This window comes from Artibeus jamaicensis, unplaced genomic scaffold, assembly GCF_021234435.1.
Source record: "Artibeus jamaicensis isolate MK-2021 breed Jamaican fruit bat unplaced genomic scaffold, CSHL_Jam_final contig_1028, whole genome shotgun sequence".
NCBI classification, from domain to species: domain Eukaryota; kingdom Metazoa; phylum Chordata; class Mammalia; order Chiroptera; family Phyllostomidae; genus Artibeus; species Artibeus jamaicensis.
Window position 1 is genome coordinate 5,147,864 of NW_026521201.1, and position 15,860 is coordinate 5,163,723.

Consider the following 15,860-nt stretch of genomic DNA (forward strand, 5'->3'; position numbering starts at 1 on the left):
AATAGATTCATCTTGTCCAAATCCTAAATAAGACACCTAGAACACATCTGGCTGGAACAAAACATTCCTCCTGGGGAAAAGCACTCAAAGATCAAATTAGAACTGCCAGAAAAAGACTCCTTTGGAATCCATCCTTCCTCATCTGAGGAGAAATGTTAGTATTCTAGGCTCATCTGTCTTCTACTTGAATGACTCTGCAACCTGGAACTGAGGTCAGAGAATGAAAATCCATTTCCTAAGAGACCCATTTAGTAGAGGCAATCTCTTGGGGAGAGACAGGTGAGAAGGAAAAGTTGGCAAAAGATTAGACTGATTAGATCATTCATCTGATCCTAAAGAATGCAGCAAGGAAAAGTACTTTAAAGTGAACCCCTCTTCTTTTTACATGTCCCACATAGCTTATGTTTCTCAGTCAAACACTTCTCTCTGTTTTGCCTCTAGCTTGTATGACATACCAAATCACCATAACAAAATTATACTAGGTTTCAACAGGGAAACAAGTCAATTATTACACTTGTTTCATTCTAAAACCCAACATTAAAAGCAAACTATAGATTTATTGAAGTTTCTTGCTGCAAAGTTAAATAGAATGATTTATTTTTCCAGAAGTCCATCTGAAAAAAAATAATTCTTGTTCTCTTCTTACAGTCCTATTTTCTACACACTAATTATCATAGGAAATAATTAAAACTTGCGGCAACAATAGTTCATTTTCTAAAATCAGATCTTGCCCAGCATAAATGTAGATATTAGAGTTAAGAATATTATATTCTACCCTAAAACTCAAAGTCATCAAATTTTTAAGTCTGGAAAGGATTATTTAACACACATAATATTTGTGGAAGGCTTCCCTAAGAAACCTACCGATGAATGAACTAGGTGAAACAGAGACAATAAGACACATTTTTCACTTAATAACCTTTTGTACCTTTTGAAATTTGAGCCATGTGCAGCTCAGATGTATGTATTTGTTACTGTATTAATTCATTATAAATCACTGAGGGAACCTGAAGAACCCCTCACTTCCCAGAGGAGATAACTGAAGCTCCAGGAGATGAGCTGCTCAAGCTCACACGGCTAAGGAGAGAGGAAAAGCTGGGACTAGAACTCAGCAATGCAGGAGAAGCTCCCAGCATTTCCCGCCTCACCACAGAGTCATGTGTTAAAACAGCAAGTGCCATCTTGCTGTTTTCTATACAAAATAAAAGTCATCCTACAAGCCTTTTCAGAACTGTGATCCTCCAGAGGCCCAATGGCTCAAGATACAGTGCTCATCATGAATGTTCCCACAGAAGTTCTAAGGCAAAGGGCCAGAGATTCATACCAAATATTTGAGTGAATAAAAACACATCAATCAGCATGCAAATACTGTGTCTTCTCTTAGGCACAGTGAATTTAAACTTAGCCAGGCCAGGAAATGTTGCAGCTTTCATTCTTACTAATTAGTAAGGATGTCTGATGAGGCAGAATAGAGTTAGTAGTACAAAGAGCTTATTCCTAGTGAATTGACTCAGAAGAAATAAAGGAAAAGCGGAAGACAGGAAATTCGAACTTGAAAGAAGCCTTATTTAATTCCACTGTGGAATTACTCTCAAATAGGAAAACTAAGGGAATCGCCAATGCCCCTTCTAGTCGTTAAAACCTCAAACACAAAAAAGCAAGACAGTTTCAACTCCTCCTCTGAGCAATTCAAGTGTACTTTTCCTCTTGGTAAGAAAAAACAACTTTTTCTTTCAATGAGCACAAATGCAGGGAAACAGCAGAGTTCCCATAGTTAGGAATACGAGAAGCCAGAACTGAAAACTATTCCAAAAATGTCTGTCTGCATAAACAGAAGGATCTTGAAAGGAAATTTATTCTTTCCTTTACAGGTCTGTAGGTAATCTTCACAACTGGAGAAATACATACACGTTAGACATTATTAGGCCTTTACTCTACCTTTTGATATTTGCCAAACATACTGTAGTCGTGTATTAGTTAATCTAAGTATTTTAAAGCACTGGGTAGGTCTGTTTGCCAACAATCAGTTGATCTGGGGGGAGGGGGTATAAGGGGACTAAGTGATAATGGGAAAAAAAATTTTTAATTACGTTATCTTATGAAACATTTAAAAAAGGAAGAACATGATAACATGTCCTAAAAAAGGAAGACAGGATAACAAGCCTGGCCAAGATGTAACATCCAGCCACTTCTACTGCTCATATTTTTTAAAGAGAAATCAAGGCATATGGAAAAACCACAGATGAAGACATTCTTAGTCAATTATGGGTCATAAGGTCACACAACCCTGAGAAGTCTCTCTCACCTAGAGTCTTCAATTCTAGATCAGGAACAAAAGGCCAAAGAGGGCTCAAATTCTAGCACTAGCCAATCACTGTCATCTCTAGGGAATCTATAATATCAAATGCCTAGCCTCCTCAAAAGTTCTCAGCTCCAATTTGCGCTAAATATTTCAGACACAGGAAAAATATTTGAAATTTGTTAATTTTTCTACTTTGTTGAAAATAAATCCACCTCATAGTAAAACCGTCACAGAATTCAAAAAAGAAAAAATTACAGGAAATGTAAAGGTCAGATGTTACACTTCACACTGAAAGGTATTAATGCCATCCCTGCCTGGTGTGATTCAATTGGTTGGATGTCTCCACAAAATGAAAGGTTGTCAGTTGGATTCCCTAGGTTGCAGGTTTGGCCTGGTCAGGGTGTATATGAGAGGCAACCATAGATGTTTCTCTCTCTCTTTCCCCTCTCCCTCTCAGAAGGAAGGAAGGAAGGAAGGAAGGAAGGAAGGAAGGAAGGAAGGAAGGAAGGAAGGGAGGGAGGGAGGGAGGGAGGGAGGGAGGGAGGGAGGGAGGGAGGGAGGGAGGGAAGGGAAAAGGGAAAAGAGAAAAGGGAAAGGGCAAAGGCAAGGGAAAGGAAGGCATTAATGCCAAAAACTTGCCTTGGCTGGGTGGCTCGGGTGGCTCAGGTGGTTCCATTGGTTGGATAATCGGCCCATGCAACAAAAGGTTGCAGGTTCACTCCCTGTTAGGGCACACACCTAGGTTGTGAGTTACCCTGGCTGTGGTGTGGCGGGTATTGGTAAGCCATGAATTGATGTTTCTTTTTCTCCCCCTCCTTCACTCTCCCCTTTCTCTCTCCCTCCCTTTCTCTTTCTAAAATCAGTGAACATATTTTTATTCAGATGAGAATTTTTTTTGAATTTTTTAAAACCTTCTATCCATGTTTTTTATGAAAAACATTCAACTCACAACCTATAGCCAAAAAAAAAACCCAAGTCACATTCCACTCCCTCTCAACAACAAATGAGTTAAACAGTAATAGAGGATGCACTAACATTACCTAAGACAGGAGAAACATTTGGTGACTCATATATTCCCCTTTGATGTAAATTTCAAAATTAAAGAGCTAGTTTCTTTGGGGAAAAAAGGAGAGGAGAACTTTAAACTTGTCCTTTCAAACTTTAGATACAATAAATTAACCATTCTCAGTTTCAAAGTCAATTCCATTTCCCCCCCAAAATCATGAGTTATATCAAACATCTGATATCCATGAAATTTACTGCCTTAAATTCATTCAATTAAGACTTATTGAGTTCCCATTACCGAACAAATAACCATCTGAATTTAACAAAAACGCTCAATTTTAACTTTACCTCTCCTAGCCCCTCGATATTTGTATGTGTAAATATTTTTATATGTGTATATTATTTTTCTGTCGACTTGCAGAAAAAGTGCAGTGAGCAAAATTCACAGAGCACAGTCATCACACAAAGAAACCCTAATGAAAGCGGAAAATGGGTACCTCCTTCTGACAACGTTTTTAAATGGTTTAGAATTGTTTATATCTCTACTAGTCGACATATCAGACTAAATCATACTCTAAATGTTTATTTGCCTTGGTATGGAATAAAAATTGGGAAATGCAGTTGGCGTGTATGATTAAAATTTTCAGACAATGCCAGTTTTAAGTGGATGATTTTATGCCGCTCCTCATTAACTTTTCATTAACTGGGCAAACAAGAAATCGACATGCTGAGATTTCAGGTGTTTTATTTCTGGCAGAGGCAGATAAAGGGACGTGAGCGAGAAAGAGGAGCACAAAAAAGCGGTATGGTTAATGTTGCAAATAAGACAGCCAGTCCTGAATAAGAGACAATTACTACAAAGCGGATAGGAGCAAAAGAATACTTTTGCATTTTCAGCCCTTGGATTCTGCTCTAGAATTCAGCACTGCCTAGTAAAAGCAATGGCATTAGAGCAAATTATTAGATATTGCCCAACCTTCCACTTCGACGTCCTGAAGAAAAACTTCATCTAATGATGAAGTTCATCTGTTATGACACTCCAGGGCCATGAGTGAAGAGCAGGGCTAACGGGTTTTGGAAAAGCGAGGCCCACAGAGGGCAAGGAGAGCTCACAACAAAAATTCCAAGAGTTTCCCAAGCAGGGACTGAACACCAAGTCCCTCTAGCCGGTGCAGAAAGCGTGGCCGCCGCTCCCCACCGCCACCCCGGGCAAAGGGAGCCCTCCGCCGCGGAGGAATTAGGAGGCTCCAGATCAGCCCCTCCCACCCCGACCTGAGCCCACCGCCCTCTCCTTCAGAGATCGTCGAGTGGACTGCACTGTCCAGCTTCGGCCCTCCGCCCCGCTGCAGAACGAGACCAGCCTCCAACCCTCTCTGACCTGCCTCCGAGCGGTCCGAGTCGGCAGCGCGACGCCTCCATTCCCGCAGCTCAGAAAATACCCAACGAGACTCGACCCCAGTCACCGCTGCCAGAGCGGCAAGTCTGCCAGTACGCCGGGCCCCGCCCCCTAGCAACCGCACCCCACACTATCGCCACCATCTATTGGCCCACGGACCAGCCGCTCCTCTATCATTGGCTCTCGCCGCCTCCCGGCGTTGCGGAAGGGCTTCCAAGGGACGGAAGAACCCAGTTAGAGGCGCTTGCCCTGAGGCTGGTGTGCCGGGCCTGGGCTGGATGCCAGGACCACGAGCAGACACACAGGCCGGGGATGTGTCTCCAGCAGCGGTGTGGCCTCCCAGCCGTTGGGAAGCGAGTCCATTAGAGGATCCGCCCAGTCCCCACTAACCGCACAAACTGAGTGGGCTTCCCGCACTCAAACCGTTTGTACAGAGACCACCCAGAGCGCTTCCCGAGTCTGTACTGTTAATTAGGACTTACAGACCTCTGCTGGCTCCCTCACAGCCCGGGCCTTCCGAGGAACCACACTTGTTGCCTCTTCCAGCAGTTATTCCCAGTGAAGTGCATTTGCTCTCGCACTGGGACCACAAAGAACTCCCTTCAGCCTCCCCAGACTCCAGCCCAAAATGAGCATACCTAGACCTGCTGTACAAACTCTTAAGAATCTTTACCATTTACCTCACTCTACAGCCCACAGACCATCTCCAGACATCTAAATACCTTAAGGAAATCTGCTATATAAATCTTTACTCTCGTTTCCAATAAATCTTGTCCCCAACCATCAGGTCCCTTCTCACCACCAACTTACATTATAACACCTAGAAAAGTGCTGAAAAAAGTTATTGCAGTCAGTTTAGCTTATAGGATTCCAGGGTCAAAGTTGTTTCCACATTGGGCTTACATTTCTACTTCTTTTTTTTTTTTTTTTTTTAATCTTCATCTGAGGAGTTTTCCTTTGCTTTTAGAAAGGGAAACATCAATGTGAAAGAGAAGCATGGATTACTTGCCTCCCATAAGCACCTGGGCAGGGGATGGAACTTGCAACCTAGGCATGTGCCCTGGCCAGGAGTCAAACCTTCAACCCTTCAGCTACAGGCTGATGATCCAACTGAGCCACACCAGGTAGGACTGGTTTTGAAGTTCTAAGAGGCCTAGAACTTGACCCAAGCTAGGAGAGCAGAGCATTGCACTGGCTAGGTCAGCCTCCACAGTGTGACCCTAAACATGGCTCATTATCTGTGCTACAAATCCCCATCTATAAAATAAACAGAATAATTTTTGCTTGTCTAGCTTGGCCTGAACCTGACACAGAATTAGGTTCTTAAATTTAAGGGAATGGAGTTGAATGAGATGCTGTTTGCACTGGTGAAAGGACAATGGAGATATTTTGTTGACTGGGCAGTCCTACATTACATTAAGTAGTTTCTCTGAAAAGTTTCCACATTTATTTACATAAATTTTAAAGTTACTCCAAGAAATCATTTTGCTGTACTATTTAATATTTACAGATTTCTTTGGTTGGAAATAAAAAAAATCAAAACAGCAAACCTAAGCAACTTACCCACGGCCCCTTTACCTCCTGGATTCTACTGTAGTCACTAAAACAGGGCTTGCTGCCCTTTCTTCCTCTTGCCTTTCAGCTGAAGAGCCAAGGTTGCACAGATGGCAGTTCAACTATAAAGTCAAAGTTTGCTTTGCTTTTTTCCCAACTATTGAGTCATAGAGGAAGCTGCCACTGAGCCTGCCAGAGTTGGCACTCAAAAATTTAGAATGCATTAGTTTGAACATGGTGATTAAAGGATTAATGACTACTGGTTAAAGCATGCAATTAAGAAAGAACTTTAGTGGAGGTGGCAATGTTGCCTCATTATTGGCAAGAAGAGTTCTCTAAAAACTTTCTGCAACCATTTATTTATATACATCTTAAACAGTTACTACAGGATATTTTAAAAATGTTAACGGTTCATACAAGAAAAATATAAAGTGAACTGTCTGTAACACTAAAAACTGTATTTTAAAAAGCAAATCTGGGAACTGAATTCCCTTATGACTCCAAGGCTCTGGCTAAAATGCCTTTTTTCTATTGATATTATTAGTGTTATTTTTACTTTGTTCTATTGATGTACTCTTCTGACTCAGAAAAAAATGACTTTACCAACTCTATGAAGACCAGCAATCAATTTCTTGAGATTACTGATGTCTGAGAAATCCCATCAGTATTTCACAAGGAACTGACTTTTGTTCAGCTTCCCTCTCTCCCTGAGATAAGTAAACAGGTGCTTTCGTCTCCTCCAAGTGACCTTTACACCATACTTCTCTTCAGGAGTGTCTTTAACCAGAACTGCCCCAGGCTCTGGGCTTTCAGGAGTGCTAGTGTGAGGGGAGCAGCCTGGCAGGCTGTTTTCCCTCTGATCTGGGGGAACAGGCACCTGCTTCACAGAAGATGACTCTGGGGTCTGGATATCAGGTACAATAAACATATAAGGTAAGTTTTGAAGTGCATGTGCTGACAGTTCCTCACAGCTTTGAGGACTCAGGATTGGAGCTAAGGCCCTTCTGGAAGTATCCTTTTCTGAATGATTGGGACAGTCCTGGACTAAGGGGCTTCCAAGTGTGGTTGAACTGGAAGAAGGCTGTGGACTCTCAAATGTTAGATGTGCAAACTTGGAGGTGGTAGATTTTCGACTTGCATGTCTTGACTGGTCTTGATGATGATGTTTCCATCTCCTGTTGGGTGGGAACCAGCTATCTACTATTGTATCAAACTGTGGTAATACCTAAGGATTTAAAAAAAAAGAAAAGGTGAGAAGAGCCACATATCAAGTCCAAACCTAAAGGAAGAAGCTATTGGGTTGGCCAAAAAGTCTGTTTAGTTTTTTCCATAAAATAAAAGACAGTTTTCATTTTCACCAATAACTTTATTGATTTGGATATTTTGAGTATGTCAGCTCTCTCCCCCATGGTATAACACTGATTGTTCTCAACTAATGTCTCGATTTGCTCACTATCAACTTCAATTGGTCTTCCCAACCATGGAGCATCGCCCAGCAAGAAATCTCGATCATGAAACTTCACAAACCATTTTTAACACATTCAATCAGTCACAGCACCTCCTCCATACACTGAACAATCTCTCTTTGCATTTCAGTTGTGTTTTTACCTTTCTTGAAATAATAAAGCGTAATATGCTGAAAATGTTGCATATTTTCTTCAATTTTCAATATTAAAAAGGTCATACAAAAATTTGCCAATTTTGATAACTTTTTAAAAGAATGCACACTGACATGACAGCTGTCACAATACAATCTAACAAAAATGTTTCAAATGAAGTTAGAGACAACTAAGTGCTACTAGAGCCATCTTATGGAAAAAAACTAGATGAACTTTTTAGCCAACCAAAAATATACAATGACCAGATACTAGAATCCTAAATGGGACCCACTATTATAAGGGATACAAAACAAAAATACCTGTCTAATGGGGCATTAACAGAAAGCAATATGAGCTTTGGGCAATCTGTGCAATGTCTCTGGCTTTCAGTTTTCTCCTACGTAAGAAAGGGGATAATGCCTCTTTTTATTACACCATACAGCTGCAACTTGTATATCTTTAAACTTTGAGGGCAGAGACAAGCAGTCTTACTTACCACTGACTCCAGCACCTAGCAGAAGGCCTGCACAAAGTCCCCCCATTAAGACTGAATGCAAGAATAGGGAGATTGTGGATAGAAAGCAAGTAGCACAGGACCTGGCGTATGATGAGTTCTCAGTAAATGTTTATTCCTCTTCTCATCCACAGGAGCTTAACATTTAAGTTTCTTCACAACTATGAAACAAGTATTATGGTTCTCCTCAGCAATCCTGAACAAATTATATTTATGAAGCACTCCTAAGCAGATTTTATGCTTTTGTCTGGTCCTTTTACTATACTACTTCCCAGACATGTAGTGGCTATATTCTCTTCCCAGCGCTTTTAAACTGTTAAAACATGAATATACTATTTGGGGGGGGGGGGGGGGGGGGGGGGGGGTTGCAGGGTTTCGAGGTTCAATCTATCAAACAGTAAAGAGTACTTAGCTAAATACTTCTTCCATGAAGCTCAGGAAACAATCTAATTTTTTACTAGTTCTGCCATTTATCTGGCTGTCTCACCCAGCTACTGGATAATGAAACTTTTATACTAAACACTTTCATATGAATGTGGGATGTGGGGGTGGGGGGCAAGACTCCAGTTCCAACCAACTCGAGTTGGACTTTTCTTACTTTTCAGCTTGAACTTGGAGACATACCAGAAGAGATGGCTGACAACAGACAGAAAGAGTATATTGCCTCCTTATCTGTGGGGCCATGAATCTTATCCTTTGGAGGCCCTGGTTCATGGGGCAGACAAGTCAATGATCTGAGTTGCCTAACAGAGTAACAGTCAAAGTAAGAATCCCATAGCCTACCCAGGAAGTGATGGTGGTGTGATCAATGGGCTTGCTGGGCACCTGTCTAGTGTGGGTGATGGGAAGCTGCGGAGATCCATATTGGTGTTTGGAGCCCTCCAGTGGCTGTTGGTGAAACTGCAGTTGGGCTTTCCGGGACGTTTGGCGGCATTTTTTTCTGGGAGGCATCAATAGGTGAGTGAAGAGCAGTTAGTAACCACATGGTGTTGTTTGTAGTCAAGTACAGGGAGAGGCTCCAATTCCAACCCATACCTGCAGAAGAGAAACAAAAACTCTTTTTCATATTCTGTTAGCCAGTGCTACTCTCAACTTACCACTCTACCAAAAGCTCTGGGGAGTGCACCTTCCTAACCTACACCAAGTTAAAACATAGTAGTTTATTCAACAGTTGTTCAATGAACACTTTTTGAGTGAGCATGTGCTCGGAATTTAGTCTACAACATCATTTACTGAGTGCGAAGCACTTGTAGAGACACAGAGGTCAGACTGTCTCTGTTTCCAAGAGCTGAGGGTCTAGCAGCAGGAGACTATTACAATAACGGGACCAACGCCTGCACTCCAGGGGAGGCATTCTAGAGGAATTGACACCTATCCGAGCTAAGAAGGGCAAGAGAATGCCGAAAAGCAGGGAGGAGGGCACTCCAGGCTAAGGAGTAACACAAACAAAGCACAGTGACATGAAGGAGCATATGAATTCAGGGAATCACAGACCACATGTAGCTGGACACAGGGTATGAAAAGATGAATTACAAAAATGAGACTGGACATAAGGTCAGGGTTAGTTCAGAAAAACCAGGTGTACCAGATCAGTTTGGATTTTAGCCTAAGTAGTCAGTGAAGAATTTCAAACAAAATGATACAATCACACTTGGATTTTTTTCTTTTTTTTTGTTATTTTATTTTCACTTTTTTAAGTTTATTTTTATTGATTATGCCATTATAGTCGTTCTATTGCCCCCTTCATTTTCCTCCACCCTGCACACCCCTCCCCAACCATTCCCCCTTTAGTTTATGACCATGTGTCTCAAGTTCTTTAGATTCTGTATTTCCCATACTATTCTTGCCCCCCCATCAATTTTCTATCTACTGTCTATGCTACTTATTTTCTGTACCTTCTCCCCCCTTCTCCTCCTCCCACTCCCCCTGTTGCTAACCCTCCTTGAGACCTTCATTTCTATGTTTCCACTCCTGATCTAGCTGTCCTTTTAGTTTGCTTTTGTTTTAGGTGTGGTTGTTAATAACTGTGAGTTTGCTGTCCTTTCACTGTTCATCTTTTTTTATCTTCTTTTTCTTAGGTAAGTCCCCTTAACATTTCATATAATAAGGGGTTAGTGATGACGAACTCCTTGAATTTGATCTTATCTGATAAGCACTTTATCTGTCCTTCCATTCTAAATGAAAGTTTTGCTGGTTAGAGCAATCTTGGTTGTAGGTCTTTGGATTTCATGACTTGGAATACCTCTTTCCAGCCCCTTCTTGTCTGTAAGGTCTCTTTTGAGAAATCAGGTGACAGTCTGATGGGAACTCCTTTGTAGGTGACTGTCCCCTTATGTCTTGCTGCTTCTAGGATTCTCTCCATTTTAATCTTGGCTGATGTAATGATGATGTGCCTTGGTGTGTTCCTTCTTGCGTCCAACTTCTTTGGTACTCTCTGAGCTTCCTGGATTTCCTGGAAGTCTATTTGCCAGATTGGGGAAATCCTCCTTTATTATTTGTTCAAATAAGTTTTCCACTGGTGGCTGTTCCTTTCCCCCTTCTGGTACCCCTAGAATTCAAATGTTGGAGCGTTTAAAGATGTCCTGGAGGTTCCTAAGACTCTCCTCATTTTTTTGAATTCTTGCTTCTTGACTCTTTTCTGTTTGGCCATTATTTGCTTTCTTCTGGTCCACTCCATTGATTTAAGTCCCAGTTTCCTTTTCATTGCTATTGGTTTCCTGTGCAATTCCATTCATTTCAATTAGTTTCACCTTCATATGTTTGTCTAATTTGTGGCTATAATCAACCAGTTCTGTGAGGATCCTGATCACCAGTGTTTTAAACTGTGCGTCTGAGAGTTTTGCTATTTCTTCATCGCTTAGATTTATAGGCTCTGGGGCTTTGAGGTCTTCTTGAGCCATTTTGGTCTGTTTGTGCCCATTAAGTATGAGGAGCGGAGCCTAGGACTCCCAGGTCGCTGGGTTGTGACGCTATATGTGGAGGCGGGGTCAGAGTGGGGAAATGGCGGCGCCCTCTGCTGACGCTCCCGTGGGGCCTGCTCAGTCCCGTGGGGCCTGCTCAGTCCCGTAGTCTCACCGCCCACTCCCTCGCTTGTCTATCTGCGCACGAATGCGAAGCAACAGTCAACCCGCAGCCCTGCTCCCTCGCTGTTTCCCCGCAGTCGCTTGCTGTGTCGCTTACTAGGTCCAACCCTGCACCTGGGTTCCTGGAGCCTGAGTTTGTCTGACCGAGTTTTCCTGTGCAACCCCGCTCCCACAGCTGCTGGTTTCGCCCCTCTTACCGGTCAGGCTGAAGAATTTGTTGTTATCATACTTCCAAAAAGTTCAATTTTCTGTGTTCTGGCTGTGTTTTCTGTTGCTAATATTTAGTTGTCTGTAAACTTGGTTGTGTGAGAAAGCACAACGTCTCCACCTATGCCTCCATCTTGGCGGAAGTCTTAAGGAATGTCCACACTTGGATTTTTTTAACTTTTCACCCAGATGATTTTGAACATACACAAAAATAGACTAAATAATATGAGCCTACCTACCTCCCAGATCCAACAACGATCAACACATGGCCAATCCTGACCCATCCACACCCTCTACCTCTGTATTATTTGAATATAACATTCCCAGTCATTACATCATTACCATTAACACAACATATATATGTATATATACATATTCTTTAATATTATGAAACATTCAGAAATGTTCAAATTTTCAATTGTCTCATATATACCATAATTGGTTTTTGTTTGCTTTTTGTCTTTTGGACAGATCATCCTGGCAACAGTGTGAAAAGAGAAAACAAGTACCCTGGAAGTAGGAGGGCCAGTTTTAGGAAGGGCCTGTGTAACCTAAGTGAAAAATGATGAGGCCTGAACCTGGGCCATCAGTGGAGATGGGAGGCTGGAGACAGAGGCAGGGACAACAGGACCCAGAAAGTAATAAAAAGTCAGAAAAAGTACCCACTGAATTGAGTAACCAGATCAACTTTATGAACAGGTTCATCATCGTGAGGGTGGGACAGAAGCCCCACGAATGTGATAGGTAGAGAGGTAAATCGGAGGTGCAGCTGAGCATGCTAGACCTAGAAAGTCACATAACGGGGTAGATTGGTTCCACTCTACCTTCATGATTCTTTCTTTTGGTCAACAGCAACAGCAAAAATAACATCCTCTGACTTATGTCACTAGGTGGATACAGGTACGGAAAAAAAGAAAAAGTCTCTACACTCAAGAAACTAACATTTTAGGAAAGCCCTGGCTGGTGTAGCTCAGTGGATTGAGCATGGGCTAGGAACCAAAAGGGTCACCAGTTCAATTCCCAGTCAGGGCACATGCCTGAGTTGCAGGCCAGGGGCCCAGTGGGGGGCGCACAAGAGGCAACCACACATTGATGTTTCTCTCCCTCTCTTTCTCCTTCCCTTCCCTTCTCTCTAAAGATAAATAAATAAAATCTTTAAAAAAAAAAAAACAAAACCTGACCCCTATGTTAGACAGGATTGTCAGGGAAAGCCTATCTGAAAAAGTGATATTTGAGCAAAGACATGAATGAAGAGAGGAAGACAAGCAAACAGTAGAAAGATGTGAGCAAAGAATAGTCCAGGCTGAGAGAATGATAAGTGCAAAGATCACAAGGTGGGGTTATGTCTGACTCTTCAAGAAACAGTAACGTCAGCAGAGCTGCACTGGAGAGTACTGAGAGACAAGGAGCAATCCATGTGACACTGGGCTTCATCAGTAAGGTTAAGGACTCTGGATTTGATTATTCCTAATGTGACAGGAAGCCACTGAAAGGTTCTGGACAGAGGAGTAACATAATCTGATTTACACTTTGAAAAGTTAACTTGAGCACTGGCCATGTGGCTCAACTGGTTGGAGCATTGTTCCGTGCTCCAAAAAGGTTGCAGGTTTGATTTCCAGTCGGGGCACATACATAGGTTGCAGATTCAATCCCCGGTCCAGGCACATACAGGAGGCAACCAATGATGCTTCTCTCTCACATCAATAGTTCTCTCTCCCTTCTTCTCTCTCTTAAAAGCAATGAAAAGATGTCCTCAGGTGAGGATTTTTAAAAATTAAAATAAATATATTCTTGGGTGAGAATTTTAAAAAAAGAGTTTATTGGAGGCACTTTGTAAGAAAAGGGGGGGTTGGGAGGAGGGGTGAGGAAGGAAGCAAGAGCCCAGTGAGAAGGCTGTACTGCAGGGGTGATAGTGGTGGCAATGACTCCAGTGAGAAGTGCTAAAACTAACTAGCCTCAAGTGGACACTATGTTGAGCAACAATTCTACTGTTTATGCAGGAACTCGTTTTCCACAAAGATTACCTGGCAAGTTTTCCACTCTCTTAAAACTTTAGAACTCTCCTTCTCTCTCAACAAATGACCTATTTCCTACTGCACAAAGATTACAGGAGAGACATCAAGGTTAATACACTTTCCAGAAATCATGCAAATCTGCATATATCTGCATCCATCCTCTTTCTTCTGTAATTAGAGATCAAGTTCCCTTTGTTTTCTAAGGCCTTTCCCTCTGGCTGTGCTCTGGAGCCTTCCTCACACTCTACACCTTCTTTAGGCAATCAACTGCTCCCATTTCAATAACCACTTAGATGGAGATGACTTAAGTATTTATATATTCCGTTTAAATTCTCCACACTTGGGACCCATATACCCCACTGCCTATTTGATAGCAACTAGATGTCTCAAATGCACTTCAAACTTAACATGTTTAAAACTGTATTCATGATCATTTCCCCTGTACCTCCACCACAAAAGTGACTATCTTCCAGGGGAATGGTATCATTCATCCAGTTACGCATCCAGAAACCCTGGTATTTCCCCTTCCCCTCTCCCATCAGACCCAGCACTTCTTAAATGTGTCTTCAATAAGACCGCTTTTCCCCCTTTCTGTCTCTCTCCCTGTCTCTCCTCATCACCCTTCAGTTCTGACAATTCTGGCTTGTATAAATGTGATAATAGCCTAACTGCTCTATTCTAATTACTCTGGCACCCTCTGCAGAGACCTTTCAAAAATGCACATCTGGTTCAACCTTAGCACCATCTTAGAAACTGCACCATTACAGCCAAGTAGAGGAAGAAGTGAATGCGCCAGCTGAGGCGCAAAAGAGGCAGAGGTCCAAGTAAACCGCTAGCTTATGCACCCATGAAAGCCACAGGAGCAGAAATAAGTGAGGCCAGAGGCCAGGGACACTGGCACAAAATGCTGGACTGCAGGCCTGCTATCGACAACTTCTCAATAAATCTAGAAAATACAAGTAGTCTGATCACTGTGACAACCTTTTGAGAGACCCACCCTGCTCTTACAAAACCAGTCCCTAGTGGTCCTTTGTCCTGGACCTGTGACATTCTGAACTGGTTCTATTCTCAGTTGTGGATGAATGTAACGTGTACAATAAATCATCTCTTCTGTCTTAGCTGAAGAAAAAAAACGCACGTCTGATATTGACTCACTTATGCTTAAAATTTTTGAGTTTTGCATAAGGACCAACTCCTTAGTTTGGACTAAGGTCCTGCTTCCTGCAGACCTCCCTTCATCTCACACCACATTCATTCAGGTCTCAGTTCAAGCTCCTCAGAGGTTCTTCAGACTCCTACTCACCACACTCCCTCTTGCCACATAGCTTTCACACCTTAATCCCTTTGCTTTGAGGGTTTCCTTCTCTTTTTTTGCATAAAGATATCAGATCTTACCAAGATTTAGTTCCTGAGAAAAGGCTTTCGTGGCCTACCTACAGCAAGATCTTATTGGGGTACTCAGTTACCACTGACCTCTAATTTCTCACTTCGCAGCTATAACCCTCCACTAGCTTTTTTGATTCTTGGAAAACCTTTGTCCTGCCTCTTTTCTCCTCTACGATGGCGTCCTAGCAGGGCCTGGCACCTACTAGTAGGTGCTCAATAAAATTTGTTGAATAAGTTAACAAAGTACTTTAGTGTATATAGAAAATTGACTTTGGTCGGGGGCGGGGGTGGATGAGACAGATCAGTATTTGAAGATTTGGAGCTGAGGTAAGGTGTGCAATTCTTAAAAAGCTGTTGGAAACTTTAGTAAGATTATATACTGCCCTCAGAGACCCTCAATCTGGTCGGAGGAATTAGACGATCTTCGGTCGTTTGGTACATGGTATACAAGTTTCCCCAGGAAGGAAATCAACCAGGGTAGACATCGAAAAGGTAGAAAGATCTCCAGGGAGGCGAGGAGGAGGGTCTCTGGAGTGATCAAGGAAGCGAGAGCACTGCACGAGAGACAGCGGGCCCCAGCCGCCGCCGTTTCCCGAGGTCCCCGCTGACCCACCCTTGCCGGAGACCCGCGGGCATCAGGCCCGCGCCCTCCCAGACTCCCACCGCTGCTCCCTACCCACAAGCCGGCCCAGCCGCCTTACCAGCCTTGCAGCGTCTTGGCGGCTGGCTGCTACAGGGGCCGAGCCGAGTTCGACGCCGGAACCCGGAGACAAGGGCCGGCGCCGATTGGCGACGCTCCC

The 15,860-nt window shown here is 42.7% G+C and overlaps 2 protein-coding genes across 6 annotated transcripts in view; both read right to left on the reverse strand.

The window, feature by feature from the left end:
* The window catches only part of TULP3 (TUB like protein 3), a 67,887-nt gene extending 63,093 nt beyond the window's left edge, over positions 1–4,794 (reverse strand). For 2 of the 3 annotated variants that reach the window (XR_008391051.1, XM_037133937.2), the window contains exon 1: positions 4,686–4,794. Coding sequence is in view for 1 of the 3 variants with exons in the window: in XM_037133937.2 (XP_036989832.2) it covers positions 4,686–4,726 (41 nt within the window). In the remaining 2 variants the exon portion in view is untranslated. The remainder of the gene's footprint in view (positions 1–4,685) is intronic. The other variant, XM_053662372.1, reaches the window with a different exon arrangement.
* Positions 4,795–6,006: 1,212 nt separating this feature from the next.
* Positions 6,007–15,839, reverse strand: RHNO1 (RAD9-HUS1-RAD1 interacting nuclear orphan 1). 3 transcript variants are annotated; one of them, XM_053662399.1, is made up of 3 exons: positions 11,650–11,762; positions 9,195–9,404; positions 6,007–7,482 (listed from the first exon to the last, which is right to left on the reverse strand). In XM_053662399.1, the coding sequence occupies exons 2-3, from the start codon at positions 9,318–9,320 to the stop codon at positions 6,919–6,921; spliced, it is 690 nt and encodes a 229-aa protein (XP_053518374.1). In that variant the 5' UTR covers positions 9,321–9,404; positions 11,650–11,762; the 3' UTR covers positions 6,007–6,918. The 3 variants fall into 3 exon arrangements, with proteins under 3 accessions (XP_053518374.1, XP_053518367.1, XP_036989845.2); XM_053662392.1 differs by having other exon boundaries at positions 6,024–7,482; positions 9,153–9,404; positions 11,650–11,755; XM_037133950.2 differs by lacking the exon at positions 11,650–11,762 and adding an exon at positions 15,762–15,839 and having other exon boundaries at positions 6,025–7,482; positions 9,153–9,404.
* Between the last annotated feature and the right edge of the window lie 21 nt (positions 15,840–15,860).

What these genes read in the sequence shown, in the direction of transcription:
- RHNO1 (XM_053662392.1), bottom strand. Translation starts at nt 9,320, where the DNA reads ATGCCTCCCAGAAAAAAATGCCGCCAAACGTCCCGGAAAGCCCAACTG. An exon ending in ACACCACCATCACTTCCTGG is followed by an intron (nt 7,483 to 9,152) that starts GTAGGCTATGGG and finishes TTAAATCCTTAG; the next exon opens with GTATTACCACAGTTTGATAC.